The sequence below is a fragment of the Excalfactoria chinensis genome, chromosome 2, assembly GCF_039878825.1.
Source record: "Excalfactoria chinensis isolate bCotChi1 chromosome 2, bCotChi1.hap2, whole genome shotgun sequence".
NCBI lineage: Eukaryota > Metazoa > Chordata > Aves > Galliformes > Phasianidae > Excalfactoria > Excalfactoria chinensis.
Window position 1 is genome coordinate 32582405 of NC_092826.1, and position 24842 is coordinate 32607246.

Below are 24842 nucleotides of genomic sequence, written 5' to 3' on the forward strand. Positions count from 1 at the left end.
CCCGCCTCCCCCTGGCCCCTCCCGCGTCCGTGTCGCGTGCGGCGGCGGCAGCCAATGGGGCGGCAGTCCGCCTGCGCAGATTCAAACGGTGGCTCGGGAAGGAGGCTGGGCGCGAGATTCGGCAGCACCGACCGAGCCCGCCGCGACTGTGGCGGTGGCGGAGCGGCCGGGGCCGCGGGGCGGGGGGGGTTGGCCGGCGGCAGCGGGCGGGCCGGGCAGAGCGGGGCGGGGTGAGGCGAAGAGAGGCCGGGCGGCGGCTCGGGGCGGGAAGGCGCCGCCGGAGCCCGCGGCGGCTCTGACAGGAGGGAGGGCAGCGGGCGGGAGAGGGGCCGCTGCGCGCCCCGTCCTTGCGGGCAGGGCCCGGCCGAGCCATGCCTGACGCGCCCGGGCCGGGCCGGGGCTGAGGGCGGCCGGCGGCGTGTCTGCGGATGCCGCGGAGTTCCGCGGGCAGGAGGGAACCGTCCCAGGAACGCGAAGCCTCCTTCGGCCGCCGTTGCCCCTCTCCTCCCCCCGCCCTGCCCGAGCTCGGCGGCTGCGGGGCGGGGAGCTCGGGCGGGGGCTGGGGAGCTCCGCTGCCCTGGCGGCCCCCCCTATGCTGCGACCCGAGGATGGCCAAGAGACCGCGCAGGTGAGTGCGCGGCGCCGCCCGGTCCGGAGCGCTGCCATGAGCCGTCCCCGCCTTCCTCCTCCCTCCCCGTGCTGGGTGCCGCCCCCCTCCCTGCGCAGGTGCCCCCCGCCCGTCCTCCCCCCTCTTCCTTACCCCCTCGCACGGCCGGCCTGGGTGCTCCCCCGGCGGGTATCCCCTTCTGCTGGGACGGAAACTGTCCTGGGGTGCTTTTTTCGCAACCCGAAGCCTTCCTGGGGGAAAGCTTTCGTCGGGGGCTTCGGCAGCGGCCGCAGATGGCTCCGATACGTTTGTTGTTTACTGATATGGAGATGGGTGTGTCTTCGCTTTGAATTCAAACGTGGGTCTGGCAGAAGTACTTTATTGCTCCTGTCCTAAATAGAAAAGCGCTTTTTGAAAAAAGTGGTAACACGACGTAAAAGGAGAACGAGGACCGAGATAGGAAAGGATGCTCAGTGAGCAGCGGCAGCTTGTGCACTACCTGGGGCTGCTGCGGTGCTCCCGCGGAGCTGGTGCTGTTCTCGAAGTCGCAAATAGTTTCTTTGGCAGATACTTTTCTTATGAAAAACCGCAGCTAAACCAAGAAAGCGATGCTTTGGAGTTCTTGCTGTGTGAGGAGCAATGGTGCTCTGAAGGCTTTGCTGGCAGAGGCTCCCGTCTGCAGGAGCCAGCTCAGGCAGTGTTTTTGTTGCTTGTAGCATGCGTTCTGTAGCAGGGTACCTTCAGCTGCACTCCTGCAAACTGTAGTTTCATCTTTACGAAGCTTCAGCTTGTACTCTCTGTCAGGAGCGTGGAGGGCTTTGATGTCACAACAGAAAATAAAACTAGCTGTGGTCGTAGAGGAGCCTCTGGCTAGAGATCTGTAGCTCCAGAAGTGTGCTGTGGTAGTGAATGGTGATGATAAAGCCCAGTCTAAACCAGTGTAGTTCCAAGTTCCCAAAAGGTGATTTCAAGGTCACTAGTTGAAGTGTGGTGTGAAAAGAAACTATAATTTTGTTTTTTGCACCAAATGGAATGAAGTTTAATTTTCTTAAAGACTGGTTCTTTGGTTTTTTTTTATTATTATTATTATTATTATTGGGATGTATTTTTATTGTTTTTATCCACTAAGAATTGCCAAATAAAGGAAGACTTGAGGTAGGAGATGCTTACAGGCGGCCTGCATGTAGCTCATGGAATGCTTCCTTGTTCCAGTTACTCATTTGATGGAACTTGGTTCTACCTATGCTGTGTTTAAGTCCACTTTCACAGCTGCCGTGAGTCGCCAGGTGAACAATCTAACTTCTTTGAGAAGCCTTTTGTTCCCAGTTGGAACCCCAGTCCCAAACATCCCTCTGTGTTTGCTTTATAATCCCATGTCCCGCTCAGCACAAGGCCGATGATGCAGCGGTTCCTGTGTTGAGCCAGGTGTAGGTGAGCTCACTGCCTGCAGAGTGCACTGGCTCCAGAACTGTGGGTGCAAGGCTCCCAGCAACCCTTACCTCCATTATTTTCTTATTGTATATTAATAATTTTAAAATCTGTGTGGCTTTTCACATAACCTGAGTCTCACTTCTTGAATCTGGCTGTTGTGTTGAGCAGGAAGGTGTTGTTGGCAGCGTGCTGAACTGCAAGGCCAAATCTTTGGTTATAAGTAGATTGTACGGTGTACTTGGTATGAAATGGGATTATAATACCAAGGTATGCTCCTGGAATTGGTCAAGAGCCTGTGGGAAAGAGGCAAAAAAAGAAAGAAAGAAAAAGAGAAGATCTTGTTGCTTGTGTTCCTAAACCCCATTTTCTTAAGTCCTAAGATAATGGAAAACTCTTATATTGTTTTTTGTTTTTTTTAAATAGGCTTCCAGCTTTTTATTCACGAGGTGTGAATAAGGATATTAATCTTTAGACAAGCTGTCTTGTGTTTTATTGTCTGCACAAAGTGTATTAAAACCTACCTCGCGATGTTAAGTAGGGAAAGTCCACCTGAAGGATACAGAGTAGGGTGTAGAAGCCAGGCTGAGTGCTCTGGCACTGTAGTAATGCTCTCAGGTAAGCAGTGCTCTTCTTAAACGGCTGTTTGCTTGGGGTAGCTGCAGAGAAGGTATTCACTTCATGTGAACTAACTGACAGGCACACTTGGCTGCTCTATGGGCTGTGAGTGAACAGTGGGTTCTGGAATTAATTCAGAGCTCATAGTTCTTAGGACACCAGCACAGGTTTGCTTCATTTCTGAGAAAGGTTTTATTTATCTTTGATTGGGGGTGGGGAGGGGAATAATGCATTCCTTGACTGAGAAGATAAATTTAGTTCTGAATAGGAACTTGTGATATTGTGCTTTATATTGATAACAAAATGGGTGAAATTTAAAACGTGGTGTGGAATTCACTCTAATTAGGGCTGTATAAGTAGCTGTGAGTCTCCTCTGTGTCTTTGCTGTAACTAACACAGAGGATCTGCCCTTCCTGATGCTAGGCCTAGGTTTCCTTGCTTGTTTAAATTTGTGCTGTCTAGCATGAATCACTGACGTGTAAGTTTGAGTGTTGTTTCCATGAAGCGTTTCCCTGCGCTTCCTATTTGAAAGGCTTTGTTTAGCAAGGCTGTGAAGTATGGATTTCTCCAGTAGATGGAGTGTGACCTACGTGGAGCTGCAAACGTTACCTGGTTTCCCGCCCCTTTGACTCTTACCCCAGTGGGTCAGTGCATACACTGTACTGATTTCTTGCTTCGCTGCTTCTGTCTTCCAAGCTGTGATTTGTATCTGTAATGCTGAGGTGATACCGAAGGCAGGAGACCACTTAAAAACTGAAGCTGACGGTGAATTCTTCAGTATCCATGTGTTTGTTGTAGGTTTTATGGAGGTGGAACATGAGTAGGTTTATCTTTTCAGGCTAGTGATCCTTTTCATATTGTTTTTTATTTTTAAATAAAGATTCACAAATGTGTTACAAAAAGATGATCTTAACAGCTTTTGCTTTAAACTTGCATCTTCTCTTGGCATAATAGATGTCTGCATCCTGATATATGGCCTGGAAATTCAACCAAAGTCTGTTCCTTTGATATAGCGATTATGAAGTTGCCACTAGAGGCAGGTCTTATGTTCATGAGAGCTTCATGTGCTATGTGAGGATATATAATGATCGTGGAGAAAACTACAAGTAGTTAAAATAAATTAGAGTTGTCTGTTTCCAACTTCTTCACTCTCTTGTACTCAGCAGTGAAGAAGATGATGACTTTCAATACGCAGATCATGACTATGAAGTCTCACAGCAAAGAAGCTTGAAGAAGATATGTAACAGGGTGAAATGGACACGTGATGAGGTGATTTTTTTTTTTTGCATGCATTTCCTTACTATGTTATATTGATCAGGTATTGAAATGTGTTATTCTTTAGTATTGGGGTAGCTTATAATACTTATTGGCTGAGATTGTCTTAACAGGATGAGAAGCTAAAGAAGCTGGTGGAACAAAATGGTACAGACGACTGGGCTTTCATTGCTAGTCATCTACAAGTAAGTTGAAGTTTTGTTTCACTTAAGTTCCTTCTGATCTTTGTTTACTTTGATCATAGGTTTAGTTTGGAATTGAGGTGAAACAAACCAGAATGCCTACTGTATATGTTTTAAAGGATGCTTGTAATTTGGACTTGAATTCTAGCTCACACTTCAGGACACTTGGGGCTCAGGTGGACCTGAGTGATGAACTGAAATTACTTGAGTTGTCAATTTAAAAAAGTATATATTTTTTTCATTTGAATCCACACTTGGCATTTGCTTTCATTATAGAACATATTCTGATTTTACATGGGTGTGGTGAATACATCTACAGTTCACTATTTGCTTGTGAAGCAGGTAAGAAAGTGGATTGCACCTGAAAGATTGCTTCAAAGGAGCAGGACTGATTCCCTAGCACTTTAAGAAATGGTATCTGTACGTTTTTGTTTCTGTTTTTCATTGCTGTTGTCACAGGGCCATCAGCTTCCCTGTTAAATGTAGATCTCTCCACTCAATGATATCTTTGGTTGCTACTAATGGAACCTTAGCACATTTCTGGAAAGTTTACTATTATAATTTTTTAAATGTTCTGTTCTGGCAGTCAGCTGGAATGAGTGAAGGAGCTGTCAATGCAATTGCAAAGTGACTCATCAGCTGTATGAGCTGCACTGGTAGAAAAAGCTTGCAATAAAACGGACGATGGTTTATTCTGTTCTGATTAAATGTTGTAGAAATACGTAATATAAAAACATGGTTAGAATTTATGAAGGCTGAAATCACTACCAAGAAGTGGTACAGAGTATTCAGATGTTAGAAATCTAAAAATTAAAACTCTGTTTCTGGTTCCTGTAATACTGAGTGGGATGATATGGTTGCATGGAATTCCGGTGTGAATAGATAAAAGTAAACTTCAACTCAAAATACTGTAACATTTCTTTGTTCTCATAGTATTTATGCAGTGTGCTTCTACAGACTATTTCTCTCAGATGGCAAAGATCTTGAGCTTATAATTTTATAAACTTAAGGTTTATAAGCTTAAGAAGTGTAAAAGTAATGCATTATTTCTTACGTGTACACTGTACCCTACCAAATAAAACACAGTAAAGTGAGTGAATGGCAGAAGACAGAGTTGATATCAAACACTGGCACCATTTTTTTTTATACTGATCTACAAGTGCAGCATGGAGTTGCATTTATCTCGCATTTGGATCTCATAAAAAGTTTTGCAGCTGAAGACAAACGCTTCTTGAAACAGGCAGCTGTTGTTCAGCTGTGCCCAAGTGAGGTTGAAAAGAGGTTTCTCAGCTACCGTGGGAAACATACACAGAGGATCTGACTGCCCATGATTGAGGTTGGATCAGCCGGTCTGAGCCCCCTGCTCAAGCACAGTCATCTGGGGCAAGTCCTGGGCAGCCAGCCCTGACTGATTGTATCCAGTCAGGTCTTAAATATCTCCATGGATGGAGACTCTACAGCCTCTCCAGGCAACCTGTTGCTGTGTTCAAATTACAGAGCCAAATAATAGGGATTGGCATGAGTAGCACTTTGTTACTGACGCCCTTTTGCTAGGAAGACCAACTGAATTACCAGCGTATTTTTACAACTCTTTCATTTTTGGTCTGGGCACAAATAAACCTTCCTTTCTATTCTGCCCAAAAAGTGAATGCTGAAAGGTGACTCAAGGGGGAGAAAATGCAACCTGTGTTTGTTCTCCCTCAATTTACTTGGCTAAAGCAGATGACCTGAAATGACTTTGTTTTATCTCACCGTATGTCTTACTTCTTTACTCCAAATGTCATGATTTCAGAAACTGAAGGTAAGAATATTACAAGGCTCCAACTTCAAAATTTTTCTTCCACTGAAAATGGGAACAACTGGCATCTACTGGAAGTCTATATTTTACAGCTCATCTTTGCTGGCAAATGATGTGTTTATAATAATTCCAGTGTGCTTTTAACCCCACAATGTCTATTTGTGATTAACTTGAAATTATGATGGTAATTTTAGATGTAATGGTGCCTTTTGTGGTCTTGCAAACTGCCTCTTGTTTAACTTTTTGTTAGCGTGGTAATGCTTTGAAATCAGTACTTGCTATCCAGCAGCTTGCACTGAAGACAGCAAGTTACTGTGCCCTAACATCAGGAAGGGCATGCTGCCACATTGTACTGGATCAAACTCTTATCTGTGTATTTTTAGGGATCTGGCCAATCTCCTGGTAATCCCAATTTCTCGTACAGGTGCTTTGTAGGAGGTGAAGTGAAAGCTTCTCTTTCATAACCGGGAACAATATTTCAAAAGATCTTTAGTGAAGCTACAGAAAAGCACCATCTGTCCTGATCAGAAAAAGCCATGTTGTTTAATTAGTGTTAGCTAAACTTGATATAAACCTCTTTTCCTTAATGCTGTAGTGGAAAAACTGAGAATGCATACATTAGAAGCTTAGGAAAGTATTTTGTTGAAAGAAAAGGTATTTATTTGATCAATAGTCTATATGTGGAAAGAAACATTAATGTCAAAAGCATGTAAATTGCTTAAAGGTCAGAAAAGGTGCGGAGTAATGAGGATGAAACAACAAAGTTTTTCCTTAGAGGCAATTAAGTTGTTAACTCAATGATCAAATAAGACCATTGTAATCAGATTAGAATTTTGTGTAAAGTTGCTTTTTTATTCTTTTTTTCCCGGAAGTGTTCTTGCAAGGAAGAAATAATAGGGGAGAACTTTAAAAATAAAACTTAAGTTTAATAGCGTACCAACTGCATTGGTCTTCTATTTCAGAATCGTTCAGATTTTCAGTGCCAGCATCGATGGCAGAAGGTACTAAATCCAGAATTGGTTAAAGGTCCTTGGACTAAAGAAGAAGATCAGAGGGTAATGAGAACTAATTGATACTGTACTTTTTTTTTTACTGTAATAAAATTAACATATGGCTGCTAGGAGTGACTACCTCTTTCTTAGGCTTCAACCCCACATGTGATGTCTCATACATCATATGGCATACAGAATGATATTGCACTGTGCTGTTTGTGAAGGAAAAAAATGAAGCTGCTCTTAAGCAGATGGAGTGTCTGGTCTACTCAGGTGTTTCGTTCCCCTTGTTCAGATTGCTGTGCAGAAGTGACCTCTTTATGGCATCAAAGGTCTCATTTACAACTTCTGTTTCTCAAACCCACCAGGCTTAAAGGGATTGGGGCTGAGAGCAATTATTTCATGCTCTGCTATTAAAGAAGCTAATAAAGGCTCGTTGGTTTCCTTTTCCACACTTCTGTTAATCTACACTGCAGCTTCTTGCCTGCAAAACCCAGATTCCCCTTAGGGAGATGCACTTTCAGCTTTCCCATACTGTATTTTAAATGGACTGCTTATTCCCACTGTTTAAAACTAATATTTGTCAAATTCTGAATGTGACCTGCCTAACCCATTACTGAACAGTTTTCATCAGTCTTTTTGAAGAAAAATTTCAAAGGTATTTTAAAAGCAAACAACACAACCAAAAGACTGTAGAAATGGCTATGGAGTGAGAATTTTTATTTATTTACTTTTAAATTGTCTACTTCCTTAGGTCTTATGTCTTATCAAATTGACTATTACAATCCTTTTCTAAAATGGGACTTTTTTGGGGAGGTGGGGGGGAGGAAAAGCTAGGATTTGAAGTTATAACACATTTCCATCTGTGTTCCAGGTTATTGAATTAGTTCAAAAGTATGGTCCAAAGCGTTGGTCTCTAATTGCAAAACACCTGAAAGGAAGAATAGGCAAGCAGTGCAGAGAGAGATGGCATAACCATCTCAATCCTGAGGTAAAGAAGTCTTCGTGGACGGAAGAAGAAGACAGAGTAATCTATGAAGCTCACAAGCGTTTGGGAAACCGATGGGCTGAAATAGCAAAGCTGCTTCCTGGAAGGTGCTTTTCAATTCTATTTATGTTAGCTATTGCGGTATGGAAACCAGTCGTTACAAACTTCTTTTCAATGTGATTTGATAGTCAGAGTTAATCTGCTGGAGCTCGTTACATCTCTGTCTTGATAAATAGTGAAATCTGTATTGCTGAAGATTTCTGCATATGATTATGTATTCTTAAAAAGCCAGGAAATCAGAAGCACTTCTGGCACCTTGCAGGGTTCTTTCAGAACCTTCCTGACCACTTATAATTCTTCTGATTTCAAAACAACAACAACAAAAAAACCTTTTGCAGAGCTGAAGAGAGTACCTGCAGGTAACAGTGGAAGAATGTCTTAACATCCTGTGATTCAATATCAAAGTCTTTTTCCTTAAGATTTGTGCAACGTTTGCAGGGTGCGGAGCTTGTTGATAACTTTATGGTCCCCAAGTTAAGAATGAATTTTATGGATTGTTCTTATCTTTCAAGTGTGATTGCCAACTTACATGCTTGTAGAAAACAAGATTTCAGTGTATAAAAAGTTTAAAGAAATAAAATTTTAGCCTTGTGCTGTTAATAATTCAATGTTATACTTCTCTCTGAATTTAGTATGTGTTGAGGAAGTCACTTTCTAGCTGTGCATAGGGAATGTCGGCACCTGTTATGTTAGGAGAATGAGTCCTTATGTTCAGAAGTTTTTACATTTTGATTAAGCACTGAAGTCACAGATTTCAGGAAATCATTTGGAGGGGTGGGAATGCATTGAACCTGAATAGAATTTCAGGGAGGGAAGGTGAGTTTATAAGGACAGCGGCATTCCTAATTTAGTCACATCCATTGAGAGCAAATCCAAGATGGGACTCATTGCTGTAGAAAGAGACCTGGGAGACTGGTGAAGAATCTAACAGTAGGGTGATGAAAAGGTGGAATACATCTTGGAGCTGAGCTCAAGTGAAGGATGGAACTTAAAACCAGTTTTATTTATGCATACCTCTTTAATGCTAGTAGTAATGGTACTAGTATTTTAGACCAATGCGTTCATCCTCAACCTTGGCCTTGTGTCACGTGATTTCATCATGTTTGTCAAGCCGTGGGCCTTTCCTTTCCGTAGGATTGCAGAAGGTATTGGTCTTTGGCCATGCCTGCTTTCCCTGTACAAGGTGACAGGGACACACCACAAGGCACTGGTACATTCTTCCACAAGGCTGCACACACAGATTTAGAGCTGTGAATGCATGCTGCCATTTAAGATAATATGAGTCTAAACAACAAGAGCGCTGTGGGTAGTTTATCGCACTGCAGAACAGCAGGCCAAGTGTTAGCTTGAAGTTCTGCAAATTCAGCACCATAGGGTAGGTGTTCTAGTGACAGAAGTTGGTCCAACTATCCAAGGTTCTCACCTATGATAATTACCAGAAACAAGACCTTCTCTTTTGCTACTTGCAACATCCTGCAGCCTCAAAATAAAGTAGAAGGAAGTTCTGGAAAAAGCAGCTTTCTAGCATTTCTATGGAAAGTACCTAATATGTTGGTAATAACTTCTAATCAAAGTTACTAGAGCTTTCTGGATTTGTGGCCTTGGATTGACTTTTGTGTGTAGACCCTGTGAACAATGCTGTATTTTAAATGTTCTGAGATATGGAAGCCAATTATTGTTGTACACTTTAATTTTAGGACTGATAATTCAATTAAAAATCACTGGAATTCAACAATGCGAAGAAAGGTGGAACAGGAAGGATATCTACAAGATGGTACAAAGTCTAGTTCTGAAAGAACCAGTTCATCTACACTTCCACAGAAACCTTGTGTGACTATGGAACACTTGCACACTCAGAATCAATTTTACATCCCTGTTCAGACACATGTAAGTTCTAAATTCAGAATAATTAGTGTTTCCCAGTTTCAAATTGTATATTTGGTTTGGAACCAGAAACTCATCTGTGAGAGTGAAGATCTATTAGGTATTTTTGTGATGCTATGGTAAGTTAGGATTTCTAAACTAGAGTAAATATTTTATGTATGATAAAATAGAAGTAATTTTATACGTTACTTTTTCAAGGGTACCTAAAATGATTTGTGTCTTTTAGATTCCAGTGTACCAGTATGCCTCACCAGAAGACAACTGTATAGAACATGCTTCGGCATCTGCCAACTTAGTTCAGGTAAATTGTTACTGGGTATACTGTAAATAAAGAGAGTGTACTACATATACTGTAAGATGAGGAGTAAACATGTAACTTCAAACTGTCTCCAAGTCTTTATCATTCATCTAAATTTATGTATGTTCCTCTGTAAGTAGATCTTCTAACTTGATTGGCAGTCCTAGGTAGGAAAAAAGGAGCTGTCTTTTTAGATACTGGTGCTGAAAGTGAGCCTGTTTGCTTCAGTCTCTTTTATTTCCTTGGGAAAGCTTTATATGGTGACAAATGAAGGGTATAAGAAGTTAGCTCTGTATGTAGTATATACAACAGTTGTGCTCATTTCTGACAAAAGTATGGCTTAAATTCTAGTCACTACCTAAATATTTAGGTTAAAATTTTAGCCTGTTAGTATTATCTGGCTCCTGTGAGACTTAAAGACAGGATTTGTGAATCAGCTGAAGATGCTGTTTTGCACCAAAGTATTGAGAAACTGTCAAGTTTATTAAAACAAACAAACAAACAAAAAACAAACAGCGAAAGCAGAGAATAATAACAACCAATGACCAGTATGTATTTTTGCTTGTTGTTGTACTGGTTTATTTCAACTGTGTTTGAAATTACTCCTGTATTGCAGACTAGATGGATTGGACTAGATAATCTCCAGAGGTCCCTTCCAACCCCTTCTATTCTGTGGTCTGGGCTTATAATATATCTTCCTGGAAGAATTTTTGTGAATTTGAAATTAGTAAAACAGTAATTTTGACAATGGGAAAAAATATTTTGCTTGTGCTAGGTGTGTTAAAGTCATTCTGCAGGACTCTATACCTAATCTTAAGTTTTCTTGAGCAGATAGCCTGCTTTATACTGAATTTTCTTTGCTGATCTCAGTGTAAGAATACAAATAATAACAAAGCTTTACATAGCCTCTGATGCTAGATTGTACTATGAAGGAATAAGATATTTTCTGCTCTTTTAAGTCCTCCCTAAATGAGGGAGGAGTAACTAGTTTTGAAACTCATGGCATATATCTTACTGCTTATTTGTAGCAATGTTAGAAAGTTTTAAGATATTTTCTTAACAAACAAGCAAAAAGCTTCAACACATTTCCATTTCTGATAGTTTCTGATTGCCTACAAACTTGGTCAGCAAATGTTGATTTGAAATGCTTTCTTACACAGTAAGGAAAAACAAATTATTCAAAACTGTAGGAAATGCGTGAAAGATGGAACAGAGTGACTTTTAGTTTAAAAGTGCCGTGCTTACCATTTATAGATTATCTTAGAAACTATATTAGAATAGTAACTTATATAGTATAATGTCAGATCCTTCTGTTTATTTCTGGACTTGTTTTGCTTTTACTGTGTTAGCAAATATGATTCAGCTGGTACAGCTTTGTTCCAGCAGATTGCTGGTAAAAATGTAGCTTAAGTATAATGTGGTATCCTTGCTGTGGAGGGGTGGTAAAAGTAGAAAATAGTTGTGGCTTCTTTCTTAAATTTTTCAGCAGTCATTTATTGATGATGATCCTGACAAAGAGAAGAAAATAAAGGAACTTGAATTGCTGCTCATGTCAACAGAGAATGAAATCAGAAGAAAAAGATTATCATCTGTAAGGACTTTAAAATTCTATAGATATTTCAATAGACTTTACTTAGATTAATCTTCAGAAATGTAGTCATGAATCTTTGGATTTGTATTTTTTTTATCTGACCTTTTAAAATGGAAGCTGTTCAGTTGTAAAACAAAGTCTATATATTGAATTGAAGCAAAATACAGTTTTCTCTACTGTTAAAGCAGCAGAAATATGACCTGTAATTTGGCAGTTGTTCCTAATTTAAGAGCCATTATATTAATCTCTTTCAGAAGTTAGCACATGCTTGTTCATGTCCCTGCAAATCAGTTCTGTAGATCAGCAATGACAATCAGCTGTTTGACAGAGAAAAGCATAAGATGCACTATTATTATATTTCTGTCAAACTTTTGTGTGTGTTCGCAGTACCTAATATCCATATTCAGGCATGTCAAGCAATACATAAATAGGCACTCTACAAAACTTTCATGAACTTCAGTTGAGAGTGAAAAGCTTGCAGGTGATAGACATTTCCTCAACAACAAAGGCCTGGGAGCAACACTGGATATCTAAAAAACCTCAACCTTACTGATCACTAATTTAGATCACAGGCGAACCTCTGTTTTTATGTGGCAGAGTTATTCCAGGCATTCTTTTGAAATGGTGCAATGTTCTTTTTGTATAGCAGAATCAACTTTTCTTCTAGATTTTAGTTCAAACTAAAATCTGTTTCTTAAGCATTAAGCAATGTACTAAAATAGGGTAACCATTTAGAAGATAAGTAAATTATCAGTGTAGAAACTTCATTAAAATTCTTTTACCATACTGGAAGCATTTAACCCTCTAGAGTTTCTGATCTTGAAAGGTATCTTGTTCTTTAGTGAAGATGACTTTATATTAAGGTACTGTTGAGGAACACAGGAAACTTGCGTCACAGATGGCTTCCAATACATTCCTTAGTCATCAATGTATAAAACATGAATGAGGGTTGAGATGAAAATCTGACATGATTTGAGAATGTTTAGTTTGTTAATATAAGGAAAATACTAGCAGCATTAATGTGAACAGATAACTAGTGTTTGAAAAAGTAAAATTAATAGTTATGTTTTATCTTTCCACATTCAACTCTTTTTCTCCCTTGCTTAACAATTGACTTAGTGCAATTTCTAAGCTGAATAAGCTCAAAATATTTTTTTCAAATCTTTTAGCAAGCTGGAAGCTTGCCTGGCTGGTCTGGAAGTTTCGTTATGGAAGACTGTGTACCTAATACACTAAATAGCCTTGGGGAACAAACAAGCGAGTTCTACAGCATGGAAGAAACCCAGGGCACGTCCGTTCAGCAGAATTCACCTACTAAGTATTTGGCAGTGGAAGCAAATGCAGTGTTATCATCTCTACAAACCATACCTGAATTTGCTGAGACACTAGAGCTTATTGAATCAGTAAGTCTGTATTCATGCTATTTTTAAGAAAAGAAAACAAAAAGTTATTTAGGGACATCAGAGCTTAATTAGTATAAAATATTATTTATATTTATTCTGCACTTGGCTGTAGTTTCACACATACTGTTTTATCACTTGCTTTAAAATGTTTTGTGTTTTAGTATTGCATGTAAGGTACAGGGAGTGTGATTCTTCATTACATAAGCTGTGAGGTAAGAAAGTTGTAAGACTGGCATAGTAGCTGTGAAATAATCTTAGGTGAATCTGCTAGTGTTTGAGTGTTTTGTATCTTGCCTCATAGGATCCTTTAGCTTGGAGTGATGTCACCAGTTTTGACCTTTCAGAGGCTGTTGCATCTCCTGTCAAGCCAGCTCCATTAAAACTAATGCGGATTCAACACAACGAACGGGCTGCAGAGTGCCAGTTTAATGTCAGTGTCATGCTTGATGGCAAAAAGCACAGTAGCGTCAGTGGTGAGGAAGAGGCGGCTTTCCCAACTACTCCAAATTTAACTAAGTATAGCACTCCACCTGCCATCCTCAGAAAGAAGAAGAGATTGCGTGTTGGGCAATCGCCAGTTAATGAACTGAACGATGGCTTGTGTAGCGATGCCATCAATGTTGCACTAAAGCACACACCAGTGAAAACACTACCATTTTCTCCATCACAGGTGAGCTTATTTTCTAAATATGGCTAAGCTGGGAAGACTGCAGTGGCTGGGTTATAAATTACAAGTACTTTCTTCCCTAGTAGTGCATTGCAGCCTAAACAAATATGTCCAAAGACTTCTTAAAACTTGTGTTTCGGGTAGATCTATCAAGAAATTAAAAAAAAAAAAACACAACAGATTTCCTTTGTTTTGAAGAATGGCTATTTTAGTGGGGGACTTACAGCTCAGATCATCCTTACTCATGCAAGCAATTGTAAATAAAGGCCTATTGTCTCTGGCATAAACAAGCAGTAGGGCTTTTAAGAAGTTTCAGTGATAAATATGGCAAATGTCTTGGTATATAAATCAAAACCAGTTTATTGGGATTCCTCAGTGAAAACCTTTCTGATACGCATACAGATTTTTAGTGCTTGATACAGTGATCCTTTTGTCTTTTGTTTGCTTAGTTTTTCAACACTTGCTCTGGAAATGAACAATTTAACATTGAAAATCCTGCATTTACATCAACGCCGATCTGTGGGCAGAAAGTTCTTATTACAACTCCTCTACACAAGGAAACGACACCAACGGATCAAAAGGAAAATGCAGGGTAAGATTATTACATGAAGTATCTCTTGGTGTTGCTTAAATAAAAGTGAGTTTTTTCTAAATGTTGGGAAATTACCTAAAGACTTGTGATGAATGATGTTTAGAAACTCCAACACTTAAATATTTGTATGATAGCATAAATTGGCTTTCTATTTAACTTGACAGTGACTTGTGCTTAAGTAATTTTTTTCCTTTTTTAAAATGCAGAACAAACTTAATTTCAGTTTTTTATATTGCTAGGGTAATATTGTTGTGATTGTAATACTTAATGATCAATGATGGTGATATCTGTTGTGTGAATTAAGGTATTAAAAATGTTTGGCTTGTAGATTCATTTTATGAAATCACTGTTGATAAAGTAAAATATTTGAACACTGTGTGAACAGTTGTCTACGTTTTATAGTTTTCGGACTCCCACAATTAGAAGATCTCTGTTGGGTTCAACACCAAGGACACCAACTCCTTTTAAAAATGCTTTGGCTGCTCAGGAAAAAAAGTACGGCCCTCTCAAACTTACGGTATGGGATGACATAATTGATTTTCCTGTTATTTAAATTATAAATACTCCCTTAGTTTTTAGATGTTGTAAGCCTTAGCATGATCTTTGTAAGCATTTTCTAACAACGCTAATGTTTCAGTGGATTTCAGCACTATCACACAGAACTGCCAGACTGTAGATAAAACATTTCAGGTTTTTGTTTATGTTGGACAGACCGTAGACCTTCAGTACGGTATGGAGGCATTGACTTTTTGGAACGGTGTTCAGTACCTGTAAATCTTCTAGGAACGCTGACAAAGAATATTGCTTCTACACTTGTCAGTTAATTTAAATTGATGTAGCCTTGTTAATAGTGGGCCTACTACTAGGCGGTAACATCAGTGTCTGAGAATCTACCTTTAATGCTTAAGCGTTCTGGTTTTCAAAAAGAAGAATCATAAGTGAGAGAGTGAATGGATGTGGGTTGTTCAGTCAGATAACCTACTGACAGCAATCTGGTGCAGGTGTATGTGAACAACTTCTTTATTTTAAGCAATATTCACATTTAACTTGAAAAAAATGTGCTATCTGGATCTTCTGGACCACATAAGAGCTAAGTCATTTTCTGGTTTGGGTTCTTCAGTATTGTTAGAACTGAAACTTGATGTTTACCACAGCATGCTTGTATTCTGAGCTCTTTTGGATGGGAAGATGCTTAGAAGTGTTCTACCCTTCTTAGGAGTTTACTTGAGTGAAGCCTAGAATTTTCTTCATCCTAAAAACAAAACCTTAATTTGGCAATTTGTGACTCATTTGATTCTCTGGCAGTGACAGAAGATGACTTTTTTGTTGTTGTTGTTGACTGTGAATGATAATGTTACTTTTTTTTTTCCAAGTAATCCAATTTTTGCTTCATTCTGAACCTAGCTTAGGTATGTTAATGCATAATAACTTTTGGAATTCAGTAGACATATGCTTTTCAAGTTCTGAAAAAATTCCAGCCAATGTATATTGACTGCTTTTTCGCAAACACAGAAGGGAGCTCAGACTTTGCCACAGGGCTTGGCACCATCTGTGTTACCCTATAGATTCACAGTCTCTCACTATGCAAATGGAGCGGTTTGGCATGACTGTTTCTGTCCACTGTTAACCTCCTGTTCAAAATCAAATTCTGAAGGCTTAAGGGAATTCTTCTCCTGTTGGTACACAAAGGAGCCATCTGTATGGCTTCTGTGAAATTCTGTACTGTACTGAGAACTATCGGTGTCTTATTCAAAGATTAGTGTTAAGACTAATATAAATTCCTTTCCTAACAAGAGTCATACTTCAATAATATAGTTTTTAGTATGTCTGTGTCTGTACATGTGTGTATATATATGTGTTTGTATGTGCTTAGTGTACGTAGGGAATTTGTATTCCTTTTGTCAATGAGTAGCTATTGCTAAAAACATAGTTTGCATGTCTTCTTCAACACTAACTGGGTGGGTTTTTGGTTTCTTTGAGGCGCTGAGTGCATGTATGTGTTTTATCTGGATAGAAATTACATGGAGTGACATGCATAGCTTTGAAATGTTGATCCTTAATTAGTAACAGTAGCTTAAGCCCTCTATCTGCTATGTTTTGCAAGATCTCTTATTTGGCAAAAGTAAGAAGTGGTAGAAACTAGCAGCTAATAGACTTCCTGTATTTTCTCCTCTAATTTTTAATTGACTTAGTCACAACCACTTGCCTTCTTGGAGGAAGACATTAGGGAAGTTTTGAAAGAGGAAACTGGAACTGATATATTTCTCAAGGAGGAAGATGACTCTGTGTATAAAAGCTGCAAGCAGGAGGTAACTTCATAATAATAATTTCAGCTGGGCAATAACAGCTTTTAAATAATATTTTAAAATCCTTCTCTGCAAAATGTTTATTGCAGCACAATTCTTCTAAAAAAGTCAGAAAATCATTGGTCCTGGATGCATGGGAAAAAGAAGAGCTTGGTGCCCAGCTCTTCACAGAAGACAGTGGCTTGGATGTACAGGTGGGAATTAATATTAATGCAATATGAATGTGGGATTGAATGTCTTTCACTGTAGCAGCTAAAAGAGTTTGGTTTGAAGTTAGATTCATAAATCTATGAAGTGAGAATCACTTTCATTTTGAAATATTATTTCGAGTACTTAAGCAGTAGTCGAACATTGGGCTTCCATTGGTTAATTCTTCCTTTCAGGCCTTCAGGGCACAGAAGCAGGAAATTTTGACTAGTGGAATGGTGTCGATGCTTACTATTTTGTATCTGCTTTCCATGCTGGTTAACTGAAAACTTCAGCACATATGGTACAGTGAAGCTCTCTAAACCCAAGTGCACGATGTTTACAGCTGTGCTTTGCATGCTAGATGTTCAGGTAGATGTGATATGAGAATCCCTACTTTGCATACTGGCAGCAAGTTTTTCCTTTTCCCATTTAATATAATAAGAAATATCAGGCATGTAGGAGATAAAGCTGGTGACGTTTCTCTTCCTGAGACAATCTGAATACCTCTTCCTCAGCGATCAAGACATCAGAAGTTCAGATATGGGCCTGCCTTGGTCCTGGATTCCTTTAAAAAGTAGCCTAATATTATTCAAATAGAATAACAAAATAACTTGATCTTTAGTCTTGTAGTTTGTGGGAAAACTATTCCAATATAACTATTAAAATGCACGCAGGTGTTTAATTTGGAGAGTAAACGTCTACGAATCTTGATCAGGCGTTATGCCCTGTTTAAGTACCTAAAAAAGCACGTGCTTAAGACATACCCCTTTCTGATTATTGTAGCTGGTTTTCTAAATTCCTTTCTAAAATGCTTCAGACCACCACTAGCGCATGTGTCTATTAGGTCTTAAGTGCTCTGCCACCTAGTGGAAACTTCCTGCTTCCCCAAAAACATCTCCTTGTGAGTATTGCTCATAGCTGTAGTTGTTCAAAACAGAAACAAAATACTCAGTGTTCTTTAGTAACGTCTTGTTATGGCATGCTGTATTGTCCTTCACTTATGCTCAGGTTACTAAGCTAAAAATAAGATGCGCTGTTATGTATTGCTACACTGGATTGGGAGGAATCTCTTTTCTTCCTTTCCAATGACAGAGAGGTGCTGGTGCAGTGGGAGTGCTCTGCTAGGAGGAGAGATGCTGGTAATATCTGATTTAAAAATGTCTTAAGTGGAAATGGTGCCTCCATGGGGAGGTCAGCTAGGAGTAAAGGTAGAATAAATATACAAAGGTAGTTTAACATATTTTAATGGGGTGTTTTTGTAAGCAAACAAATACTTTTGCCACCGTTGTTCTTATCTATTTTTATTCTCTAAAACTGCCATATACCTTTCTTCTGCTTTGCTGCAGTAAAGCTGTATTTTTCTTTCCTTTATTGCCAAAAGTTTTCTTAGCACATAGAACTCATCTGTGGAATGGTTTCAGTTCTTAAAACAGTTCTTGCCTTGATAGTAATATGGCAGCAGAAGAAACTGAGGAGGCAGGCAACCGGCATGGCTGAGCAGGGACCTGCAGCTTAAACTGAGGAAGTGAAAACAGGGTTGTGTAGTCTGGGAAGAATACAGGAACATTGTCCGCATGTCTAGAGATGGATAGAGATGTCTAGAGATCTACCTGGATTTCTGCAAAAGCTTTGTCATGGCCCCCTTACCACATCCTTCTCTCTAAATTGGAGAGGTATAGATTTGAAGGATGGACTGTTCAATGGATAAAGTATTGGTTTGATGGTTGCAAACAAATGGTTGCTCAACAGTTCTATGTCAGGGTGGAGGCTGGTCACAAGTGGGGTCCCCCGGGGCTCGGTCCTGAGTCCGTGCTCTTCAGCATCTTCATCAATGGTATAGACAATGGCATCAAAAGCACCCTCAGCAAGTTTGTAGATGACACCAAGCTGAGTGGTGCAGTCGATATGGTGGAGGGAAAGGAGGCCATCCAGAGGGAGCTGGTTAAGTGGGCCATGAGAACCTAATGAGGTTTAAGAATGCCAAGTACAAGGTGTTGCACTTGGGCCTGGGCAATACCAGGTATTTACACAGACAAGAAAGACATGGGGGTCTTGGTGGAGGAGAAGCTGGACATGAACCAGCACAGTGTGTGCTTGCAGCCTGGAAGGCCAACTGTGTTCTGGGCTGTATTAAAAAAGGGGTGGCCAGCAGGGAGAGGGAGGTGATTGTCCCCCTCTGCTCAGCACTTGTGAGGCCCCATCTGGAGTACTGCGTCCAGGCCCGGGACCCCCAGTACAGGAAGGACATGGAGCTCTTAGAGCGTGTCCAGATGATCAGAGGGCTGCTGCACCTCTCCTATGAGGAAAGGTTGAGGGAACTGGGCTTGTTTAGCTTGGAGAAAGGAAGGCTCTGGGGAGACCTCTTTGTAGCCTTCCAGTACTTGAAGGAGGGAATGACTGTTTACATGGGTTGATAGCAATAGGACAAGGGGGAATGGTTTTAAACTAAGACAGGGATGTTTAGATTGGATATTAGGAGGATGTTTTTCACATGGAGGGTGGTGAGCACTGGAACAGGTTGCCCAAGGAGGTTGTGGATGCCCTATCCCTGGAGGTATTCAAGGCCAGGATGGATGTGGCTCTGGGCAACCTGATCTGGTGGTTGGCGACCCTGCATGGGTCTGTCTGATAGTATTTACTTTCTTGACTTCTCTGATCACAGCAGTTGAATATTCTTTTTATCAGATACTGATTACTATTCATGTTCCTTATCTTTTTTTTTTTTTTTTAATTTATAGTCAGAAAATGCATATACTACGTCTTTATTAATGATACCACTGTTGGAAATACACGACAACAGATGTAACTTGACATCAGAAAACCAAGACACAAATTCATCAAACAAAACAAATGCAGTAATTAAGAAGAAACTGAATGCGTGTTCTTCAAAAAACGTCAAACTGGAGAAATCCCTTCAGGTTTGGTTTCCAAGTATCCTTTTAGTTTGGTTAGCAGGGCAACTATTTAACAATTTCTTTTTTGTGCGTGTGTTTGTTTTGTTTCTGTCTTGTTCTAATGCGTGTCTGGAACTGTTCTATTGAGCTTTCTAATGTTGGTCAGTGTTTCCACTATCTTTATTTTTCATAAGTTGGTTGTATGTCCACAGAGTGTTTATTCATACCTAAGTTAATTCAATACAACCCAGATGTTCAAACTGAGTGTCTTCTAAGATGTATATGTGTATGCAGCATAAAGCCAGGATAGCAGAGACTTGCAAGATAAGTTTGAAGGAGTCAAGCACCAAGAAAATTTGCTTGCAAACTAAAGACTTGTTGCAAACTAAACCTCCATAGCATCGAAGTTTCTTGGATGTGTCCAGTGTTCATAATAGCTCCAGCGGGATTTGTTAAGCAGAATTAATCCACAGATTCTGTTTGGTAATTGTTCTTGCAACGTGCCTGTTCTTGTACAGCCCTGTATTTTTCGTACTGCCTGAACTGTCACTTAGCTCAGATAGTGGAACCTAGTTTTGTGTGTGTGTGTTTTGACCACCAGGTTTCAGGAGAGATTCTGTTTGATTTGGCACCTACAGTTTTGTCCCATAGAAGTTAATGTAGAGTTTTTCTGTTTTCTCAGAACATCTAAACAAACATCTAAAAGTTACAAAGTAGGCACGCAGGGCACTTTAGAGCCTTATCTTCCATTTTTCACTTAACCGTTATAACGCTGATGTGTTTTTAAGTACAAAGACAACAATATTATTTTCTGATCCTTTTTGACAATAAGAAAGAATAAACGTAACATAACTGAGCTATTCCAAAGCAACATTATTAAATGCTGTGAATTGCACCAATGGCCAGTGCGTCTGCCTGGCTGAGAACTGTGCACTTCAGAATGCTTGAAAAGGGACCTAGTCACAGTGTACTCACCAGTATTCTCAGTGAACCATCTTTCTCTTTTCCTTCCTTCCCCAGGGAAATTCAGTTTACTAGTTCTTCTAATCACAGGGGCCTTCCGTGAATCAAGTCATACTAAATTAATAGAAAAATTCAAATGGCTGATTTTTCTCTGTGATTTTAGATGAGCTTTTCTCCCTCCTGCACAATGAGAATCTTGTATTCTTCCTTATGCTGCACTCTGCTAGTGTCAGTTCTGATTCTGAGCTACTACAAATCAGTTTGAGATTCAGTGTCTCATGTAAACGTGCACGATTTGCTTCCTGGAATAAGCAGGACAAGTGACTCTTCCATTCATTATTTTTGCTTCTAATGCCTTTACCATGTCTGGCTGTTCTTGCACAGCTGTCAGTTTGGTTCAGTTAAGTCCTTTACAGTATTTTTTTTAGCTGCCAAATTCTTTTGCCTTCCTTGATGTCCCCCAGACAGCTGTCAATAATGCTTTTTGCTTCTTGTTGAGCTTAGCATATTTAAAGGAGAATATATCAAAAAAGACAACTTAATTAACTACCCTTTTGTGTTTCAAATGCTGAATGAATCTGTTTTTAAGAGCATTTTTTTGGTATGTTATAGTTTGAAAAGGTAACACAGATGTACTGCTGCTGAGGTGGGCTTATGGGAGGATGAAGAAGCTTTATCACAAGTTTTAGGTATTGTCTTGCAGAACAAAATCCTTCCCAATGAATACAGTACTGTTAGGATTTTGTGATCTATTACTACTCTAGAAGGCTACATGAGATTGGCTTAAGTCTAAAGAAGAATTTTTCTGTTAAAAGAAGAAGCTTTTACACTGAATTTTGTTTTATGCAGGCAAATTATGAATGGGAAGCAGTCGTTTATGGAAAAACAGAAGACCAGCTTATCATGACTGAACAAGCAAGAAGATATCTGAATGCATACACAGCTAGCAGTAACACTTCAAGGGCTCTGATACTGTGATGGTCACTGCAACTGACAACCGTCTCTTTCTATTGAAATGGACTCAGTGTTGAAGGGGATGCCAGCACAATGCTTGTGAATTAAGTCTTTACTTTGAGACAGTCTGCTAAGGGAAACCTTCAGGCTACCTTAAAGCTTCCTTTCTTCTTTTGACTGACAAAGAACGGACACGTAACTCCTGCATTCACTATGAAGCGACAGTACAAACAGTTCTGCAATGCATTTCTTACATAGTAAAAAAGTAACACCCTGAAGTACTATAAGGAGCAGCAAAAAGCATTGCAGTACATACCGAACATCCAGCTTTTAGGTCTTATTTTTCATATTTATTTTTTGACTTGCATTGCTTATTTTCTGCTAGTGTATAGAGTAGGTTCATAGATTGTTAATGGTTTCTGAATGAACAACATACATGACTGAATGTGCTTTTGCTTATGTAGCATTTTCCTAGTATGTTAAGAAACACAACGGAGAGGCGTATAAAGGAAGGATAGAAAGTTGCACTACTAATTTTTTGGTATGCTGCAAAACAGTGAAATTAACTACAGTGTTAAATATATTTATTTGCAAATGGTACTAGAAGTAGGCAGAGAGGAGTGAATTAGGTTGTAGTGTAAAGCATCAGTATTTTCTTCATAAATCTCAAAATGAGATGATTGTTGAATGTATTGTACAGCGTGTAGTAACAGGGAAAAATCTGTAAATTGGAAAGGAGTCTTTTTATAATTTATTTTCATTTTAAAGCTTAAATGTAGATATTTATATGTCTGCAGGTTGTCTAGAAGCCAATGTTGTTTCCTGTTAAAACAGCTGAAACGAAAAAAGGACAAGTTTAAACCTTTAACCTTAACGTATGGTATAGCAGAAAAACGACAATGCTGAAGTGTACAAATCTATACTGTATGTTACATCTACATAAAGATTGCACTAAACCCCTCAAATCATGTTGGTCTACAAAACAGTTACAAGGTATACCTGCGATATACATCAACTCTTCCCATACCTTGTTTTAATGTGTTTAGAAAAGGAGGTTAGGGTCCTATATGTGACTCGGAAATACTTTGTCCTGCATAGGAACTAAAAACTAATGCATTTTATATCTTATTATTATTATTATTTTAAAGAAACTTGGCACCTTGGATCTCAAAACAGTTGTATCTGCACTTAAGTTTGACCATTATATACTCCCTAAATGTTTGAAGAGCAAAGAACGTTCTTTTATTTATGAAAATCTTGGTCCTTATTTAAAGGTATACAGGTCACAACAGTTGCTTTAGTTGCCTATTTTAGGTATTTGCACTTATTTTGTCTTTTTCTTTTTGAAGGAATGTTTTCATTTGGTTTTGTTGTAGAGATTTTTATGTAGTTAATTTCTAGCAAGTGGCAATGGTGTGTTATCAGCAAATACTGACAGGTAAATAGAACTGTACACTGTAGTTTTAGCTATTTATGATTCAGACACTCTTCCTCTCCACTCCCGGGTGTGCTGCTACAGACGGTGGCAGAATCGGCTTGCTGCTATGTGAGATGGAAAGAGCGAGCATCATATGCACTGTACGTAAAACTACAAAAAATGATGTCAGGTTCTCTAGTTAACTTTGTGAGATCAACCAGTACTATGCAGGGTGTGGAAAGTATTCCTATCATTTTAATATCAGAGATGGTAGAGAATAATTTATCGGTGGGGAATTTTAACACGCGATGAGTCGACGCGAAGAAAGTAATTGGTTATTTAAGTATTTTAAACATCTCAGAGCTTATACAATCCTTATTTTTAAGAGTCGTTTTATTTTATTTGAAATGTTAAATATTCACCTGGCTATGATAGTAGTAGGCAGAAACGTTTTTAGCAGTTTTTAATTCAGACCAAAACTTTAAAGAGGAGGAAGGAGGGGAATCTTATAACTAATGGGATCAGAAAAGATCCATCATGCCACAATTACTCCTCACCAGTGAGATCCAAGAGGAGGGAATTCTTGGCAATGCCAGATTTAATTGAACATCACAGTGGATTAAACAAGAATGTTTTATGCTGGAGACCGCATTTAATTCTCCAAGGATTAAATAACTTCTTTAGAGAGAATGAATATCCAGAATTTGGATGATATATTTCCATAGAAATGGTATCCTAAAAGCTCCCTATCCTGAGTTTAAGCATAGATTTATTATAAGTAGTATTAATTTGGTTTGGTATTGGTTGAATCATCTAGTTAACGCCTATTTTGTTTTTTTAGCAAGGTTTTAATCTTTGATGTCAGGCATCTTTTATTATTTTTTGAATGTTGTGTGCATTTGCATTTCTTTCAGTTTATAAGCAGACCACATGCAGCAGCCAAACTTGCATGAAAACTAAATACATATTACTCCATTTTTTTTTGTTTGTTTTAAGGTTTGACACAATGTACAACAAACACCTTGTTTATCTTAGTTTTTGTTGTACAACAAACTTTTTATGTAAGAGAATCTCACATACAAGGCAGACCATATTAATTTCAGAAATAAAGCATCTACGTACCAGGTTACTGTATGTCCCTTTTGTTTGACAACGTCAACACTTAGTGCTGTTTAAAGCAACATCTGTGCATGCACAAGATGCTGCAAGTCACATAGTATTTATCTGGATTGGGTGCAGAGAAACACGGATCGCGTGTACCAGTGGGTTACACTGCAAGATGGAGTCCTATGGCAGTACATGCTTCAACCCAGGCTACGTGTAAGTCTCCTTGTGTTTGGTTAATACTTTTTGTCTTTCAAGATTTCAGCACAGACAGAGGCACACAGAGGGAGGAGGCAGTTAGAGGGATAAGGAATACTATGAAAGCTTTTTTGCATACCTACCATTTTGTATGGCAGAAGTGATACTTTAGCATACGTGTTTCGGTCTTGGGAGTTAAAGGCAAGTACAAGTTGTGTAGTGTGATTTTTTTCTTTTAAATACAAATAGATGTTAATTGTATTTCTTCTTGGACCTTATTTCTTCTTGTCTGTGGATGTGCTAGTCAGGTTGCTGTGTGAATATCCCACAGACTGGTCCACGTTTGCATGCCTGAAGTGTTCCATTGCTTGGGACATTGAGGGGGGCAGATTGTGCTCTTGTGGCTGTCAGAAATCAGGGTGAAGCACAGGTAG

At 39.4% G+C, this 24842-nt stretch overlaps 1 protein-coding gene across 2 annotated transcripts; it reads left to right on the forward strand.

Annotated features, from left to right (window-relative positions):
* The first annotated feature begins 100 nt into the window (after positions 1–100).
* Positions 101–24203, forward strand: MYBL1 (MYB proto-oncogene like 1). 2 transcript variants are annotated; one of them, XM_072328722.1, is made up of 16 exons: positions 101–628; positions 3817–3922; positions 4042–4113; positions 6871–6963; positions 7775–7995; positions 9646–9835; positions 10059–10133; positions 11617–11721; positions 12891–13124; positions 13426–13794; positions 14241–14383; positions 14786–14900; positions 16576–16692; positions 16779–16883; positions 19617–19796; positions 21585–24203. In XM_072328722.1, exons 1-16 carry the CDS (start codon positions 429–431, stop codon positions 21711–21713), a joined length of 2454 nt encoding a protein of 817 aa, XP_072184823.1. In that variant the 5' UTR covers positions 101–428; the 3' UTR covers positions 21714–24203. The 2 variants fall into 2 exon arrangements, with proteins under 2 accessions (XP_072184823.1, XP_072184824.1); XM_072328723.1 differs by having other exon boundaries at positions 3820–3922.
* Positions 24204–24842: the final 639 nt, after the last annotated feature.